The 19,949-nt window shown below is 38.8% G+C and overlaps 2 protein-coding genes across 2 annotated transcripts in view; one reads left to right on the forward strand and one right to left on the reverse strand.

Moving 5' to 3' along the window:
• The window catches only part of LOC310935414 (solute carrier family 45 member 4-like), a 36,267-nt gene extending 32,184 nt beyond the window's left edge, over positions 1-4,083 (forward strand). Inside the window, exons 8-14 of the mRNA XM_083899308.1 lie at positions 339-500; positions 979-1,078; positions 1,189-1,269; positions 1,372-1,502; positions 1,974-2,042; positions 2,132-2,286; positions 3,501-4,083. Of these exons, the coding sequence (XP_083755434.1) occupies positions 339-500; positions 979-1,078; positions 1,189-1,269; positions 1,372-1,502; positions 1,974-2,042; positions 2,132-2,286; positions 3,501-3,681 (879 nt within the window). The 3' untranslated portion in view covers positions 3,682-4,083. The remainder of the gene's footprint in view (positions 1-338; positions 501-978; positions 1,079-1,188; positions 1,270-1,371; positions 1,503-1,973; positions 2,043-2,131; positions 2,287-3,500) is intronic.
• An 8,379-nt stretch (positions 4,084-12,462) lies between these two features.
• LOC310936162 (G-protein coupled receptor 20-like) lies at positions 12,463-15,531 on the reverse strand (the record flags this gene model as incomplete). Its single annotated transcript, XM_083900177.1, has 4 exons — positions 12,463-13,050; positions 13,614-13,746; positions 13,856-14,112; positions 15,355-15,531. The coding sequence occupies 4 exons, from the start codon at positions 15,529-15,531 to the stop codon at positions 12,463-12,465; spliced, it is 1,155 nt and encodes a 384-aa protein (XP_083756303.1).
• Positions 15,532-19,949: the final 4,418 nt, after the last annotated feature.

Consider the following 19,949-nt stretch of genomic DNA (forward strand, 5'->3'; position numbering starts at 1 on the left):
ACAAACAGTGGAGCAACATGATCGTGGATAGAAATTGAACTGTGCTATGTTTTTATGACTGAGTTAATGTGGAACAAATAACACAGAAGCGCAATAAACACTGAAAGGAGCAGTGTTTTTACTTTGAGGTGAGAGGTTGCCATGACTTTCCCAAATCGGAAATTCCAATTTCCGATTACAAGTGGAACGTGCCATCGATTAAAGCAGCAAAGTTATGAAATTTGATTTCAAGGATTTGTTTTTAGCTCTGAGGCATCTTTTCACCATTTTAAAGGCCCCATTTTTGCCCAGATTTTGCCTAATGTCACACTACCTCTGCTCTCTTTCTACTACTTTAGGTTGAGACCACTGTGCGGCTGCTATGGCTCTCCATGCTGAAGATGCCTCCAGAGCTTCTACGACTGTGCGCCTGCCACCTGTTCACCTGGTTCTCCATCATCGCCGAGGCCGTGTTTTTCACCGACTTCATGGGACAAGTCATTTACCACGGAGATCCCACCGTACGAGCATTTGAAAGCTTATACTTATAAAGCTTATCTGTGTCATTTTGTTAAAAGTGTGTGATAAATTGTGTGTGATTTTACTAGATTACATTACTCTCTGTATTTTAATGAATTGGGAGTTTGGTTTGATTATTCAAGAGATCATGTTTCGCAATCAAAGATGTCTAATATTCAGTAGACATTATGTGAAGGTGTACGACAGAACAAGGACATTCATTTCCTCTGTACTTCAGTGCACATTTTAAAAGAAAATCTGCCATGTCAGTGTTTACCACATTACACATTCAGGAGAAAACAACAAAGAGTCACCTTGTACTGTATACTGGATAAACTTAATTTATTTCAGGAAGCTGACACCAGTTTCGTGGGAAATCCAGAATGATCGAATGACTTTTTTGGCAATGGGTTCTTTTGTAAATAGGATGACGTTGGCTCCACCACATTTCATATATAGACGTCTGTTTCTCTCTCTCAGGCTCCTACAAACTCTACTTTGCTGGTTAATTATCACAGAGGAGTCCAGATGGGATGCTGGGGATTGGTTATATATGCCATGACTGCTGCTACGTGCTCAGGTAACCGCTCACTTGTCATGTTTAATTGCAATTATGCACTTTTTGTTCTTTCTCTGGATATTTAAAAGCCGTTAAGTTGTGAAAATAACAGCTTGTGCTTTTTCCCCCAGCTCTCCTTCAGAAGTACCTTGACAACTTTGACCTGAGCATCAAAATCATCTACATCCTTGGAACACTTGCATTCTCTATTGGTACAAACCACTGCACAGTACAGGAAGAAAAAAAATGTCTATATTAAATATGAGCAGCTCATAATTAATTCTGGAATTTATGTGTTTTTTCCCCCATTACAGGAACCGCTGTCATGGCAATCTTCCCTAACGTGTATGTGGCCATGGTGATGATCAGTAGTATGGGCATCATCTCCATGAGTATATCCTACTGCCCGTACGCTCTGCTAGGACAGTATCACGAAATGAAAGAGGTACAGGCAGAATTAGTGTCACATTTTTGTTAATTAGTGTGTGCAAATATGTGGATATAAGGTCCAGTGTGTAAGTATTAGTGACCCCTAATGGTGAGACTGTAGATTGTAACAAATGGAGGACTTTTCTCGAGCACTGTGGTGGCCTTCACACATGAGAAAGGATATTGTTTTTCTTCGTTTGTGTTGTAAACTTCCCCTTCAGAAGCAAAATGCACTCTGCCTGGTTCACCCATTCAGTTATTATTCAAACTATTTCTATTTTTAAGGGATTAAACGCTCACCTACAGACATACTTTTGTGTAGTTCATTCAATTTCTGTCAATAAACCCTCCCTAAAAGTTACACATATGATAATATGGTGGTGATATGTTAAAAAAAAAAGTCACTTTGTAAACCTCTTTGTTTTAAAAATATACAGATCCTGTATCTTTAGTAAGTGGTTTATTAAAGTTTCTCTGTGTCCTGCAGTACATCCATCACAGTCCTGGTAACTCCCGGCGAGGCTTTGGTATCGACTGTGCCATCTTATCATGTCAGGTGTGTGTTCACATCATCTCTATAAAAATGCTTTACCAACTGTGTACTAGCTAAGAAGTGACTTGACTTAACCTGATGTGTTTTTGCAGGTGTACATCAGTCAGATCTTGGTGGCCTCAGCTCTGGGTGCAGTGGTGGAAGCTGTTGGCAGCGTCCGTGTTATTCCCCTTGTCGCCTCTGGGGGCTCCCTTCTTGGATTCTTCACTGCATGCTTTTTGGTCATTTACCCGTCTCCCAACAGCGGGTGAGAACACCACCTGGTCTTAGTCATTTGCTTTGTGGAAACTGTATGCTGACCTTTAGGCCAATATCCAAGGTTAACAGTTATTATACAGTTATTGACCCACATGCAAATTTTTTATGCTCAACAGTGAAAATATTTTCGTTTTTTTAGGCAGTGTTCCCCAGGACCAGGGTTGGGAAACACTGCCTTTAAGGGATACTTGAGTAAAAACACAAGAAAATCACTTAAGTAGAAGTTGAAGTCACTTTTTATAATAGTACTTAAGTAAAAGTCTTAAAGTATACATATATATATATACATTTACTGTACTTAAATATGTATAAAGACATTTTCTGATATAAAATGTACTTAAGTTTTTGAAGTAAAAGTATTAAAAAAGAGAAGAGTAAGAATTGAGCCATGGCTGGTCAGTGGTAGGGTGAGTTGTCTTTCAATTAGAAGGTTGTGGGTTCAATTCCTGGCCCTGCTAGTCTATATGTGTCCTTGAGCAAGACACTTAACCATGTTGAAGCATGTGAATGAGTGAATGGCAAAACTCTAGTGTAAAGCAGCTCATCAAGACTAGAAAAGCTCTATATAAATACAGACCATAATACCAACTCTTCTTCTTCTGATTTTATTTGGTAGAAACAAAGATAGATAGAGGAAATGTAGCGGAGTGAAAGTAAAAGTTCCTTGCAATATAAATAACAAAGTAAAGTATAGATACGTTATATTACAACACTGCATATATGGACAGAAGGGTCCGTCTACAAGAAGGAGGTGGATCTTAGAGAAAAAAAACACACACAATTGAAGTAAAAACTGTAAATGCAACTTTTTCCTGTGTTGCAGAATGCAGTTTAAAGATCATTTGAGGCAAGAAATTAGTCAATTAGAATTTCAAAATGCGGTTTATGCATCAGTGACGTTGTCGGCTTGGCTAATGTGGACGCTCAGTGCTCGAAGTGTCCAGCACAGAGCAGTGTTTCCTCGGGCCTGACATCTCAGTGCGGTTTTGTTTAATTGGATCGGTCCATTCCGCCTCTGAGATCCACCTCCGTCTGTTTCTTGCATACGGAAACACTTGTGTTACATCATGCGACTTGAGCGACAGCATAAATGAGCCGATGAACCTGCACAGGTGATTATCACCTTAGTAAGAAAGTGAATAAACAAGTCAAATGTGGAACTATTCTGTTTGTTACAGTTGTGATTCTTGTTGTGATTGACAGGGAGGGGAACTCAGCCAAAGCGTCCGAGAAGCGAGCCCTGACGAAGGCGGAAAATCCCACCAGTGGTGAAGCAGCTGTCGCCGTGGCGATAGAGAAACCAAGCTTTCTGAAACTTAACAAGGAGGGCAAAGCCACTACCACGACCACTTCCTGTCACACTGAAAACGAGTCTGCTCTGTGATTGGCCGGCTGAATTCATTATCATCACCAGTGCTGTTGGAAAAAGACACAAGGACGATTCGCAATCATCGTTTACAGACTTAACGAAGAGATGGAGCTCTCTTTAAGTCTGTTCTTGCTTTCTATAATTCAGATTTTGCTGCAGTAAACGACTCAATCAGGCCAGTGGGACCAGTGTCATACCAGACCCACATGCCCTGGAAAAAAGAAAAATCCTTCTGGTTTCATTCTGCAATCATTCTAGTGCTGCTGTTTCAGCTTTCTCTGAAAATTCCTTCCACTTAAACCTCACATCGACTATAAGTGAGTCACTCACAGGTCATTGTTTTAAAGCAACACTATGTAACTTTCCCTCTGCGACTCAGCGGTTTTCATTTACCTTAAAACAAAGACTATTAATCGTTCTGCCCACTCAACTGAAACAAGGCAAATAGTTTTAGGTTTCCTCATTTAATATCAAAGATGAAAACGACTTTTTAATTAATCAACAAACCTCATAACATCATTAAGTTACGTACTTGGAGATGAGGTTACTCAGCGCAGTGAAAAGAGGCTTTCAGGGCCTCTGGTTTGAGAATGAGGACAAACACTATTCTCCCCAAGTCAGCGCATCATCACAATTATTTTAAAGCTGTTATTTTAACTTTAAAAAAGTTGCATAATGTTGCTTTAAGGTGAGGTTTTCTCTGTCTCTCAGGGCCTCTAGGAGGTGCTACTGAGCAGCCGCCTGGACACAAAACTTCAGGGGATTCACACTTATACAAACTCTCTCACTCACACACACACACACGCATGCACACACGCACACCTCTACATCTGAATCGGATGAACGCCTGAATAATGAACGCTTTTGATGAACATTACTCTTTGAAGCTGCAATCGCTTAACAAAAATGGTTCTTCCTCGCTGTGGATCGGCTTTAGTCGAATCTTTGCCTCGTGACACGGACACTTTTGGACGAGAGAGAGAGAGAGTGAGTGTGTGTGCGTCTGATCACTGACTTTGACATCTCAAGTGGAGTCACAGCGTTCACCAAAATAAATCGAACACACTCGACTTTGCAGGACTTTTACAGCATCTGCGGCAGTAGCTTTAAGACTCTCAAGACTTTTGGAAATGGCAATTGTGAAACTAAGAGCCCAGAGTCTGGTTCCTGGAGGAGATTCTACAGATGCCTTCCGTCACAAAACAGAAGACCTGACGTCTTTCCTTTAGTTTTGATTCCAGGACAAAAAAAAAAGACGAGGACGACGTTAAATGAGCTCTGTTAGTGAGTGTTAGCTTGATGTTTATCGAGTGAAAAGAGCAAAGATGCAATATCTGCGGCATACAGGGCATTACATCCCAAATACTATTTTCATGGTTTTTTTTTTTGGAGCAGTCAGAGAAAGTAATGACGATGATGCTTGTGTTTATTTAGAAAAATCAGACCATCCTACTTGCTGCATGTTAGAGGAGCGGAGAAAAAACAAACCAAACAGCTGAGGGGAAGAGAGATGTGGAGGTCTCTTCTCTCGCTTTCTCTTTTTAAAAAGCGGTTGACACAAAGTTTGTTACTAATAGCACATTAGCTGAGCCATTATTGATGAAAAGCATTTAATCAGAAAAGCAGCTGAGACTTTAAGTGTGTTGGTTTTGTTTGTCTTTCGTGAGCAGCAGGACGTTGTTTCCTGACTCTACACTCCTCTGTTCCAGTGGGATCCAGTAAATAAACCAGAAATGACCAGTGTCTCAAATGGACACCATCGTATTTAAAGCGGATCCTGGTTGTTTGAAAAAGAAAGAGATCGTCACTGTTTTAGGGCCTTGTTGCTTCAGCCTCGGTGGAGGATCGTGGTCCTGCTTTGGTTGAACTTTAAAAGAAGAATTGAGGAAAGTAGTGGTTTAGCTGCCGGTGACTGCAGCGTGTGGTTTGGTGAACTTACAGTTTAACAGAAAGAGGGAGTAGATGTGGAGAAAGGTATTTTACTCACAGAGAACGTAGTTTGACACTTTATTAAAAAAAATGTGCTTTATTTGCTTTGTGGTTAGTGGAGAAACTTGTTACCACTCGTGTCTGCGTGGTAAATATGAAGCTATCGTCAGTCACATGAGCTCGTTCTGTCCAACAATAACAATGTCCTCCCACCAACACATGTTTTGTCTTTATGCATGTTTAAAAAAAAAAAAAACACATTTAATCCTGTGTCCAGTAATACTCTGAGGTGCTGGTTCGGCAGAGTTTTGTTATCTTTGGACAGATACCGCCTCTCTGGTTGCCCTCTTTCTAGTCTTAATGCTAAGCTAAGCTAAGCTAAGCTAATGGGTATCTGGTTTTAGCTGCAAATTTATCGTAGACATGACAAGAGTTGCTTTAAATGTTCAAACCCAAGACCATTTGACACTGATGTTGTCACAAAGTCAATGCAGACCCAGAACAATTACAGCTTCACTTTTTTTTCACAGTTTTACTTTTACTGAGCCGTTTTTGCACCGCTAACTCAAAAACAACAAAATGGCTGCTTCAGCATTGACAACGATGAGGAAGTAAAACTACAGCGTGTGGCTTTACTTTGACTTTAAAACACATAGTCATCAAAGTTATCCTGTAATTTTACATTCAAGTGTCGTCTTTGGCTCCTGTGACTCTCAGAAGGAGAAGTGGTCAAGAAAATGGATATTAGGTCTTGAGCCTGAGGTTAAATAATCTTAATCTTCAGAATGTTTCTTACCTGACAATGCTGGATGTGTATAATGAAAAAAATCTTAAGGTTATTTGAGTGAAATGGGAGATTTGATTGTTTGTGTTGTGACAAAGCCGATGGTTTGTTTCAATATCGGCCTCTGTGAATCAGGTGAGCTGTGGGACGAGCAGGGTTTCTTTGTTTGTTTTTTCCTGCATCTTTCAGGATAAAAAGCTGTGGATTTTGTGGATTCGGGGTCAGTTTTCCTTTCAGTTCAATCAGCTAAACCATGGAAATTGAAAGGAATGGACATGTCAAAGGTGAAGGGTTCATTTATTTATAGAAAAAGCATTTTATTTCAGCGTATGTTAAAGAATTTAGTGCAGGACAGGTTTTTCTTTTTTTTAATACAATTTACCCACTTATGCTTTTTTCCCTCTCATGGGCAGGTGTTGCTGCACAATTTAACCCTGTTTTATTTTTTGGGGGGTTGTTTTGTTCAAACAAATTAAATTCCTTCCATAATTTCAGGTACATTCAGTTAGTTCCAGAGCAGAGTAAAGAGAAGAGAAGACGTATTTTGCTTCATGGGTTTGACCGTGATTCTGGGACAACTAATAAAATAACGGGACGGGACAAAAGACGAGAGGAGGCACAGGTGCCGTGGTTTTGCACGGCTTCTGCGATCACTGGGGCAATAAAATATTCTGGATTGAAAAAAAAAAAAGAAATGGACACACAAACTTCAGTTTGAATGCACAAACGTGAAGTTTTTCCTTTGGTTTATGGATGGTTTGCATGCAAGAACAGCGATAATGCATGTGTGGAACACCAAAGTATAATCACTCAAGCTCTTTCCTTTATTGGCCTAATAGGTCAGGGATGTATTTTCTAATGCATGGCTGGATGTTTATGTCTTTTTTTGTTTTGGTTTTGTTTTGTTGGAACTTAAGTGTGTAAAACAAACAAACAAACAAAAAAAGACCAACTTATTCTCTTGAAGCATCACGCTTGGTCCGGGTCAGTGCACTCTGAACAAGCATCATGTGACTTTTCTGACGTTTTTCTTTGCACATTTGTGGGTCATAAAGTTCCAGGCCGCGCTCATCTTCTTGTTTTTTTTTGGAAAATCCCAAGCCGTGAATACTTGAAGTGCAACTTGAGCGTTTCTGTTCCAATGCAGTGGAGAACCTTCAATTTTTATCTTTATTCTTTTTCTCTCTTTTCATTTTTTTTTCAGGGGGTTGTTCTTAATATCCCAAGCCTTTTTTCTCATCTGTGTCTCTGGAATGTTCCGTCAGCGCGGAACACTCGCTTTGGCCTGGGAGAGATTTGAGTTCTTACCTTTGATTCCATCTGGTGACTTAAATACTTAAGACATATATATATTTTTTTTTTCAAAAAGTCAATGAATGTGAGATGATTTCAGGGGAAGTCATTTATTGTTTTCATGTTCGACATGCCAGGGGGAGTCTGACATTGCACAGAACTTGCACATTTTTAGGTTAAGACAAAAGGTAACCAGTAGAGCTTTGCTGTGAAAGAAAACAAACTAAGTGTGGATATTTATTTTTGAGTTTTCTTATCTAAAAGGACACTTTTCACACTTAGAAATGATGCCGTGTGCTGTTACAGATGGAACAGTGTTTTGTGTGAGCAGTCACCTCACAGCTTTTCACGTGTAAAAAAAAAAAAAAAAGCAAGGGTGTTTTTCAAAAAATGACATCTCAGTGTTTGTTTTTCTGCTCTTTGCAAATCACCTGGTTTACAACTTTCACTCTGGAATCAATGGCTGCAATACCAGAGGTTTCTTTCCACTCTGTCTGCTCTGGTGTTTTAACTCAACTAGTAAATGTCTTTATTATGATGATTATTATTACTGTTCTTATTTTTCATCTTTTCTTGTACCTTCAGGCAGGGCCACACACAGCAGATTGGCCTTTACCCTGTTTTTATTGGCAGCCATTTTGGCTCCACTGTCCTGATCACTGAATGAATGAATGTGGCCATTGTGGTGACGCAGTTTTATTATTTCCAGCCAGCAGCTGTCAGTTAGTGTGTGTGTGTGTGTGTGTGTGTGGCTGTGGCTCTGCCTCGAGTAAACTATGTTAATTATGGAGGAGTGGGATGCCTATATATTTAAAGATTGGGAAAAACAAGTATATATATGTGTGTGTATATGTGTATATATATACGTATACATATATATAATATATGCCTTGTTATTTGGAAAAAAACAATGTACATAATACATACTTCTCTTTTGTTTCTTCTTTTTTGCTGCTATAAAAAAGATGATTATTTTTGTTAGGAGGTTTTTGTTTTCTATATAAAGACTGTACATATATACATATATATAAAGCTTGTGTTCTGTAAATATGCGTGAGCCTCCATGTGTAGGACTCTGGATGAACACTGTATGAAACTCACCTCTAAAAAAAAAAAAATATACTCAGAAATTAACAGAGTGTGACTCCTTGCATTATTTACCCGCTCTGAAGAAAATATGACATGCATATATTGTTGTGTTGTGGGACTACTTTGTACCCTTTACATGTATATACAGGAACATTATTCAGATTAGGGCAAAAAAACATTATTTTCATTATTTTGGTCCATAAAATGGCGATTATGGTTTTTGTAAACCTTTAAATTATGACATCCTCAAATGTCTTTGTCCGATCGCACACAACACATTATCATAAAATAAATAATCCGCACTGCATGCATTCAACCATATTACATGGCCGAGTTACTGGGCAGCACAGGTTAAAAACAGCAACAAGAAAGAAACTGAAAACAAACAATTTTGTATATGGAAAACACTTAACTATTAACTGATTGTCCACTCATTGTTGCAGCTCCAGTTCAGATATAATAATAATCAACTAATTCATGTCAAAAGTTTGTATTTAACCCAAAGTTGATCTCACTTTGCGCCTCTTTTTTTCTTATTCAGATATATGACGTAAAATATCTTATATTTGCAGTACTGCAGTATTAAAAACAAGATACTTGTATATTATCATTTTCAGGATTTCAGACGTTAAGACATTGTTAAAAAGGAAAGTGAAGGTCAGTAACTCCTTTCCCAACTTTCATACGTTCAATTTAGTTGATTTAACTACAGCTCTGCGCCATGAAAAAAGGAATATTAACAATAATAACTACAGTTTGTCAGTTTAATTCAGTCAATTATTGCATAAAGAATGACTCCTGTAAGTAATGTTATGATGAGTTATGAAGATCCTTTTCTTGTTCCTTTCTTTGTAAATTATTCAATGAACATATTTTTTTTTTTAAATTATTTTAAAAACATCTGTATCACTGTTGAATAAGTATTTTAGGGCCTTGAGGTGTTTTAACTTGAGAAATGATGACACTAACAGAGTGACATCAGTACAAAAAAGACAACATTTAGATAATAAGCATTTAATGAACCCTGCAGAGTGAGAAGTGAAAGAAAAATACAATAGAAGATGACTTTGTTTTAAGTTTGCGTGCCTTACGAAAAGGTGGCATTTGTGTGTGTGTGTGTGTGTGTGTGTGTGTGTGTGTGACCGCTGCTGAAATAACCTGCTGCTGCTGCAGTTTCAGAACCATTTTCCTCTGCTTACAACATCCAAACTCAGCATCTTCACAGCAGACGACTGGTTTCCCATGATGCCTTGAGGCCAGACGGCAGAGAGAAGAGGTGTTGAGGTCAGTAAACGTGGTCACAGAAACCAGAGAATTCAGGTTCCTCCTCTGCTTTCTGTGACCGTGTGTGTGTGTGTATGTGTGTGTGTGTGTGTGTGTGCTAATAATGAACTGTATTGACCTCTCATCCATCTGATTAAAGGGAAGTACCACCAAACTGAGTGACATGATCACATGACTGCCATGAGTGACACAGGGATTTATCACACTGTAGCTCTAATTATTAATATTATTATTATTATTATTTTATTATCACTATTAACACTGAAAGATACATTTGTAAGGTGGAAATCGCATCTATTTCAATTGCAACAATCATTGTAATCCCAGTTATCTGATGACGATGATAATGATGATGTGGTTTCTTATTTTTGCCACAGTAGCTTCTGTAAATCAGAACATCAGCCTTCAGCCTACCGCTGTAGTGAGACACTGCCCTCTAGTGGAGAAAAATAAATCGACTCTTAGGAATGAGTGAATTTATTTAGCGCTTCATGCACATAATAATTGTTTATAAATGACCATGTAATCAAAATACATTTGGTATTAAAAAAGCTGCACAAACAGTTCTCACTGCCCTACAACAACAACAACAACAACAACAACAACAACAACAACAACAACAACAACAACAACAACAACAACAACAACAACAACTTACAATATTTCAGAGTTATAGGATTTTTTTTACATTAAAAAACAACATGTACTCAAACAAAAAACTAAATAAATATAAAATAATCGGTAAGGTCAAGCTATACAAACAAACAATATGGATTATAAAGATAGACATTTAGGTACCACAAAAACCACAGCCTGCAAGTGGATTAATAAAAACACTTAACAAATCATTTATGTGTAAGGTTAAAACTTAACTTCAAATTTTATAAAATAATATGGTAAACAAATATACATTTTTGGTACCAACTTTTATGACACATACAGGGTGTTTATGACACTGTGTTGTTTTTCAGTCTTTTCCCAGATTGACAGAAAAATTAAAGAAGACAAATCAATCTTACGGCTAACATCCACATCATCATGTCCACTAAACTGTCAGAAAATCAATGTGTTGAGGTTCAAGTTATGGATTTGTTTTCCACGAAAGAAGGTGACGTAGGTGTTTGTAAAATGATAAACAAAGGCATTAAAGGGAGCAACTTTTGTAGATGAGAGACTGTTGTGAGTGTTTATACTCATGAAGAGAGCTTTGCTTCCAGCTTATAGTGTGTTGACTCAAGACTCTGCCCTTTTCTCTTCTTCTCATCATTCTCCATTACTGTTTCATTTACATCATCCTTGCTTGTTTTTAACCTACTTGTACATTTGTTTTTATGGTGACAAAAGAAACGACATATTATTCAGCATTACAGTAAATGCACTGCATGTCCAGTGCATGTGTGGTTCACCTTTGTAATTTACTGTAAAAGCTGTTCAGCCAAACATTATGTTCAGTTTGAAACTTTTTAAACACATTCTATTGGCAAGCGATTCATCAACCTTAATAACATAGATGATTATGATTGTGTGTCTCGATGCTGGTGTTCTGTAGATCACTCAAGACGACCATGTTTTCATCTACACCCTCTTTCCCAGCTGTATCTTAATTATTCATCCATCATCAAACCCAGCTGACATAGGGTGAAAGGTAGGGTACACTGGACAGATCACCAGTCTATTGCAGGGCCAACATAAACAGACTAACAATCCTCCAATCTTACATGTTCACCAGTTTGGAGTGCCCAATTACACTGCTGACTGTGGGAGGAAACTGGAGAACCTGTACACACGGGAAGAGCATGAAAGACCCAGACCAGGGAACAAGCCAGCAACCTTCTTGCTGTCAGGAAAAAGTTCTAGCCATGTGTGCCACTGAGTGGGCCCTGTCTTGATTAATTATTTAACATTATCTCTATTCTTTTAGTGTTTTTCAGTATTTTATGCCTCAATTAATAAGAAGAGGACAGTTGTTTGTGTGAGAAGGCTGTAATGTAAAGCACTTTGGCTTGTTGATAAGACAAAATCAATAAATGTAGTCCATTTACCAACCCCCAAACCACAGGGGCGTCATCAACATCATAATTCCATCATGCAGCATCTTCCATTAGTAAGAGCTCATGGATTCCACAGAAAAACTGTTCATTTGTGGTGTGTTCTCACCAGTTCCAAAGCAACATTCACACACGGTCAGAGCGATAAAGAGGTGGTTCTACTGATTTTCCTGTTTTCTACTTCAATCTGTTTACGCTGGCGAGAAAATAAAAGGAAAACTCATTGCAGTCTTAAAAATTAATTAAAACAACTTTCACTGGACTCTCGATGAGCAATGGATCCGTTGTTTTGTTCATCTTGAAGATAAATTTGCAATGTTTATTTCTGTTATATTTTTTAATCCATCACAAGTTGAGGGGGCCACCTGCCTATGCGGACTGGTCCATGTTGGTTGCAGACAGAGGTGTGTTGGTGAGTGTGAGCGTGGCTATGCTTTGGGCTATTGCCAGTGCCGTGCCAGGACATTTATTCACTGAGATCTTCTCCGCTTCTCCTCCACTCGAGTGCCCGGCCTCCCTGTCCCACTCCGTTCTGCCTCCCCTCCTTGTCCTCCACACTCTCTTGAAGCTGTCTGTCACAAAGCAGTACACCACTGGATCCAGGCAGCTGTTGAGGCTGCTCAGAGATACTGTGATGTGATAGGCAAGCACGTGCCCCGCCCCCTGACTCTGCCCCTCCCCTCCGACTTTGACGCGGAAGTAGACCAGCACCTGCCGGATGTGGAAAGGCGTGAAACAAATGGTGAAGACCACGAGGACGGTGGCCAGAAGCCTGATGGCCCTCGTCCTCCTCGCCCTGCTCTGCTGAGGAATCAGGCCATGGCTTGAGGAAAGAAAACAGGCGACACGTAGCGTGAAGATGACCACGACCAGCAGGGGGAGGAGGAACTCCAGGATGGTGAGGTAGAAGAGGGCAGGGAGGAGCACGCAGGAGGCGCTGAACTCCAGTGCTGTGGTCTGGAAAGGAGAGGAGAGAAGGAGGTCATCAAGCTTTTAATTCATATACACTATACCAAACTTTTTCAGATATCATAATTACATAATAGACAGAATCAGTCTTTGTATCACAGGTGGGTTTTGAACCCAGGGATCTGGCACCACTCCTTACCAGCTGAGCTAATGAGTGAAAAGAAATGTGACGTGGGCCATGATTGGCCCGTGAGCTGGACTTTGGACATGCCTGCTCTCATGACTGGTGAAAAAGTATTTGACCATTACACCAACAGGGTTTGTATTGATGTATAAATATACATTGATATAGAGTTGTTCCCCCTTTTGCAGCTATAACAGCTTCCACGTTTCTTGGAAGACTTTCCACAAGAACTCTTAAAACCAATGTCTGTATAGTCCTTGCTTTGTGCACTTGGGCACAGTCAAGAAAAGGACCTTCCTCAAACTGTTGCCACAGGTGGAAGCATAGCATTGTTCTATGCTGAAGTTTTAAGATTGTCCTTCAATGGAGATAGGAGGTCTAGCATAAAGCCTGATTGTGTTGTGTTTGTAGGTATTTAAATCCTCACCTGGAAAGAATAGGTGACTACAACAGCAATGAACCACACAGTGCCACTGACACACTTGGCTGCTCCTGGGGTTCTCCATCGATGAAGAGTGCTGGACACATGGACAACAGTGAGGTAGCGATCTATACAGATGCTGAGAGGAAGAGTGGAAGAGTGAGTCAAAGGATAAAAGGTGTTTTTCTTCACTCGCTAAACAGTAGTTTACTAATTTTAAACGTTGATGAACAGAGCGAGCCACGCACCTGGTCAGAAACAGGATGCTGCAGTACATGTTGACAAAGTAGCTGAAGGTGTGAACGTAGGAGCAGGCCACACAGCTCCCTCCACTGTGATACAGAGCGATGCGAGCGGGTAGTGACAGCGCCACCAGCAGGTCAGCGACAGCCAAGTTGATGGTGTAAACAACAGAGGCTGAGGAGTGAGTGGAGGCCCCGCAGAAGATATAGAGAGCCAGACAGTTGAGGATAACACCGACCACCAGCATCAGGCAGTTACACACCTGCAGAGGAGAGGAATGGACTGATGTAGTGCCTAGCTCAAGGGCAGTTTTCAGTTCCTTGTACTGAACACATTTCTTTGAGTTTCCGGAGAACCCGAGGAATCTCAAGGGTCTTTGAAACCAAACCGCCCTTTACATCTTCTTTTTTCTCTCTCTTAAACCAGTGTTGGGCAACAGCATGGTACTTATCACGTATTACTGTAATGATTATAATTCACAAAACAGTCCTAATATTCCAATTGTAAAAGAAAGAAATACCGAGTCACTGTATTAGTACTTGCAATTAGTTTCTTGTCCTTTAGAGGATTATGATGGTTATGATCGTCACGACAGGTTATATCAGAACTGGAATATGCAGAAAACATTTTTTTTTTATAATTTTAAAAGAGGCCTAAGTTTCGAAAAAGGGGATTTACTTCCAAAAGAAACTTAGCACTTAGATTGTCTTTATGGACTATATTGACTGATAAGTAATAAGTAAAGCCAGTGACAGGTACTGTCATTACTTTTAATATATATATATATATCTTTTTTTTTTATAATTTTAGGCCTTGTGTTTATTGGACAGAACAGAGCAGTGTGAAAAGGGGGAGAGAGAGGAGGGAGAAGACACAAAGCAAAGAACCACACGTGGGATGGAACCCTTATCACTGAGCTACCTGGCCCCATGAGCCACATGGAACATGCAATACTCTTCCTGATAAAGTTGCCCAACACTACCTGAGGCAATGGTTTCAGCTATGGTTCATATGGCAGTGTCTCCTGCACATAGTTGATCATAAAATTTAAAGGTGCATTATGTAATAAATCTAAAGCAACTGGCCGTAAAATCCTCCTAATATGTCACAGAGACTCAGGAATAATGTTCATATAACATAGTAAACTCACCAACAACAACAGTGCAGCCAAAATATTCACATTAAAATATTTTTTTTGCAGACCCCAAATCATGTTTGTGTTCTGAAATTATGTTTTGCCATGTGGTGCCACCTACTGCCGTCTACAAATCATTACACGAACCACTCTGGCAACCACGAGTCTGGAGGGGAGGGGGTGGAGGGGGAGACGGATACGGCTCGCCGCAGTATTTTGAATTTGAGTGTAGTAACAGTTGTTTTGGGCTACATTCTTACATATGGCACCTTTAAAGGAGTCGTCTCAAAGTGGAAGTTGCTGTGGACAAACATATTCAGTTGTTAATAATAATAATAATAATAATAATAATAATGATTATTAACTAACCATAAGAGAGACCCACACAGCATAGAAGTCTTGGTACAGCTGCACATCCAGGTGTGCTACCCTGTGTAAATGTGGCGCCCCCCACTGCTGGCTCCAGTTACTGCAGTTAATCAGGTTGGGTCTCAGGAGCAGCTCAGTGTTGGGAGCAGAGCTGACGTTGTCAGGAAAACTCTCCATTGGTTGTGAAGGATGAAATGAAAATGAAGGTTCTGTGAGAAAATAAGGATTGATAGAGAGATAAACAACAATTCATCACAAGAGTAGTTCATATTATTTAGTGTAAAAGAGTGTCATCTATGTCAGAGCAAACGGAAAGATGGTTTTATATAAGTGTACATATAGCAGATGTAGTTGAAGACAGAAAAAGACCAAGCATAAAGTATTGATTCAAACACAACATGATTATGTGTGATATGTCAGTATTGTGATCTATGAGTTTTGCTGATAAAAAATGACTTCTCTAATGTGAATGTGTGGCAACATCTGGTATTATACCAGAGAGAAACAGAAAGAGAGGTAGAGAGATGGACATGGTTGTGAAAATATGAGGTTTTGTAAAGAGAGGTTAAGTCATTTAGGACAGCAATTTACAGATGGTGGTTAAAACAAAATGTTCTATGTGTCTGTATGCATTATACAGTGGAATGCAAAAGTTTGGGCACCCCTGTAAATGTTCATGATTTTCCTTTATAAATCACTGGTTGTTGGGATAAGAAATTTAAGTTAAATATATCACATGGGAGATAAACACAGTGATATTTGAGAAGTGAAATGAAGTTTATATGATTTACAGAAAGTCTGCAAGAATTATTTCAACAAAATTAGCCATGTGCATACGTTTAGGAAGAAAAAAGAAACATTTTGTGCATCCTCCTTTTGCAGAAATAACAGCCTCTAAACGCTTCCTATAGCTTCCAATTAGAGTCTGGATTGTAGCAGAAGGTATTTTATTTTTTTCATTTTTCTTTACAAAACATCTCCAGTTCAGTCAGGTTTGATGGTTTCTGAGCATGGACAGTTCACTTTAAATCACACCATACATTTTCCATAATATTCAGGTCTGGGGACTGAGATGGTCATTCTAGAACGTTGTATTTGTTCCTCTGCATGAATGCCTTAGTAGATTTTGAGAAGTGTTTAGGGTCGTTTAGGGCCCCAGCACAACTTCAGCTTTGTCACTGATTCCTGGACATTGTTCTCCAGAATCTGCTGTTACTGAGTGGAACTAACACATCATCTGCATAAAGAGTAACTTTTTTTGTTGCTGAATTCCTTTAATTTACAGGAAGTTATAGAAGTTGTAATCACATTAAAATCAGATTGTTGCTGCGCTGAAAATATTTGCTGTTTCGTTCAGACCTGTGTTTGTGTTTAATGTAAATATAAGGCATGTTGGGATGGTTTTCTGAACTGAAGCATTTTTTTTTCTTCAATGAGACTGTCATAAATATACTTAAAACTAATGACTCCCATAAAGTTTGCCGGAGACAAACAACAGAGTCAGTCATAGTCATGTTGTACTGTAAATAGACTCAAACTGCTGAAATGTGAAGTGACGGCAAGTGTTTTATCAGATACTGAAAACAGACGAAAGACATGTTGGATGAAAAATGGTCGACGTCTGCAGAATTTAATCCAGGGAGTGTCGTTTTTATAAACAGTGTTCTCTCAAACTGCACAGAAGACTGAATCCATCTTCATCCGCTCTCTAAAGAGGATGTGACACTCTCAACAAAGTGAAGCATGCAACCTCACGTCTTACTCTAAACACATGGTTCTTTTATTAATACGAACCATATCGGTGTGAGCTGTTATTTGACGTATGATATTTGCTGTTGAACACGAGGTTCACGTTTGACTTGGACGTGTCGCATAAATCTGATGAACGTGTCACATCCTGTTTGAATGAATGGAGGCGACGAAGGCTTCAACGAGCACATGCTGTACATTTAGAGGACATTTCAGAACAATGTCACTGTACAATAGTCTAAACAAAACTTTGAAGGGAGTTCCAGCTCCAGAAGTTATATAGATGGAGTTACAAAATACAGTTATTGAAGCGGATGACTTTTGGACAACTTTTTGTACTTCCCAATCAGTTTTATTGATTTCAGTAAATTATTTAATATCATGATTATATGTGATTAATTGCACCAATTGTGATTTAGCAACTTGGATATAAGAACCATGCACATGACATCTGTCACTGAGTTCATTTAAACAAATAAAAAGGTGACTGACTAAATTGAAAAAAATGTTTTCAAGATAATCTTTAAACAATTTTCTTCCCAGTAGTAGTACCACAGTATTCGTACCACTATAACTCAAAGTTGTTTCAACATAAAGGGACATCTGAAGGATTTCAATGACATTTTTATGAGCTTGACACGTCCGTGAACCTCTTTCTTTTTTAATTCTCAAGAGAGGAACCAGGAAAGTGGTTTCTCACTTAAAACCCCAAAGGCAAATGGATTTCACCTGAATCACAGCTTATAATCAAACAGGACTGGACACAATCACTGGTTTCAGTCAAAATGAATCCAGAGGCGGATGAGTTCCTGATCTGTTAAAACGTTGCTGACAGACGGAAAAAAACTTAGCTTTAAGTCTGGATTTAAAAAAAACCCAAAAAAACAGGAGAACACTTGCTTTCACAAAACTAAATCTGTTTTATTCTTGATTTAATATTCAAGTATTATAAATAAGATTATGTGTTTGTGTGCTTTTGTTTTTGTACAGATTCTTGTCCCCGTTTATTTGGGCAACGTTTAACGTGTGGCGAGGCTAAAGAGCTCCAGTAAGATAAACAAGAGACCTACAAAGAATTTACATATATACAGTAAGTGTGTCTGCACACGTTGGCCTGGATATACATTTGAGCACTAATAAACCATGAAGTGTCTTAACTTACGTTAAAGATAAACCTTGAGTCAGTAAATCAGATGGAAGAAGAACAGACAAAAACGGGGGAAATTCTCTTCATGTAATCTTATAAAGATTTATGAAAACTCGTGTTCTCGCTGCAATAAAACAACGTTTCCATGTTAAGAAGTAGAAAAATCATACTTTTATGATATAAACGTAAAAATAAATGTTAAACAAGGAATATGGACATGTTAAAATGTTTCTTAAACATACCTGATGTAGACGATGAAAGGGTGAGAGACCTTGTTCACTCCGCTGAGAGACACTTTCTTAAAGGTTATATATATGCATAATATTCATATATTGAGGCTGTAAAGCTGATCAGAGTCTTTCTTGTCAGTTTGTCCGTCTTGTGCTTTGTCCTCGCACAGTTGACGAGTAGAAAGGCAGAAGACAGAAGGTAGAGTTGGAAAATGAACGAGCTGTTGAGAGGGACGACTCCTGGAGCAGAAAGTACAGCTCTGGCACCTCCTCCCCATCATTTGCATGTCTCACATTGAAGAAAAAATATATTTTTGTCTCTTTTTGCTTCCTTCTATCTTAATCCTGTCTCTTATGTCCCTCTCGCTTCTAGTTCTAACTCTGGTATCATCATTTTCATTATAATAATAATTGGTCTGTTCTCGTCTTTTCTGTTTTTTTGGCTTAATACCAAACAAATACAGAAAAGCCAAGTAGAAGGTAAAAATGGGACAAACAGGACAATCAGGAAACAGTCTTTGGGCATTTTGATGTCACCAACAACAGACAGATATATGACTCAGTAAACAATGGTCTTCTTTGGTGTTTAATGGCAGTTGGAATCTGCAGTGTTGCATGACTACAGTACCTCCTTATTCCTTCTTTGTCACCGTACTCTTGTTCTTCTTCGAGGTTTACTTTACGCAGCACTTGGCCTCCATATTATTGCATCGCTGCCTCCATATTTCCATTTCGTATTCCTTCCTCATCATTATTCAGTATTCTTATTTGGTTCACCTGTAATTATAAGTAAGTAGAGTAAGAAAAAGTATGTTTGTTACTGGCTCCCCACAAGTCTAAGACTGATATAATAACTCAAAGATGTGGATTATGTCATTGGATGATAATTGACTTAATATGTATTGCATAAAATTCACATATCTATACTTTAATGTATTTGTATTACTAGCAATTTTTACTCCACTACAATTCCCCTAACTATCTTTGTTGCTCGGCGACCCTTGAGTGTCTCTGCGACCTTGAGTGTCTTATTATTATTCTTACCAGATAAAATCAGAAGAAGAAGAGTTGGTAAATGGTATGTTTTTTTATATATATACAGCTGTTTTCTAGTCTTGATAATAATACTACTAATAATAATAATAATGCATTATATTTGGAGGTGCCTTTCATGACACTCAAGGTCACCAATGACCACTCAAGGTTGATGACCACTCAAAGCTGCTTTACACTACAGGTTTGCCATTCACACCCATTCACCCTCACATTCACAGCACATTTTCTATCACACATCTTTCACACACTGCGGGCCACAGCCATCAGGAGCAACGTGGACTCAAGTGCCTTGCTCAAGGGGACACATATAGCAGAGCAGGGAATTGAATCCACAACCTTCAATTTGAAAGACAACTTTCTTAATTCTAAGTCCTTTTAAAAATACATCTACTTCGAAAACTTAAGTACATTTT

The sequence above is a fragment of the Microchirus variegatus genome (genome assembly GCF_963457635.1).
Source record: "Microchirus variegatus genome assembly, chromosome: 13".
Lineage (NCBI taxonomy): Eukaryota > Metazoa > Chordata > Actinopteri > Pleuronectiformes > Soleidae > Microchirus > Microchirus variegatus.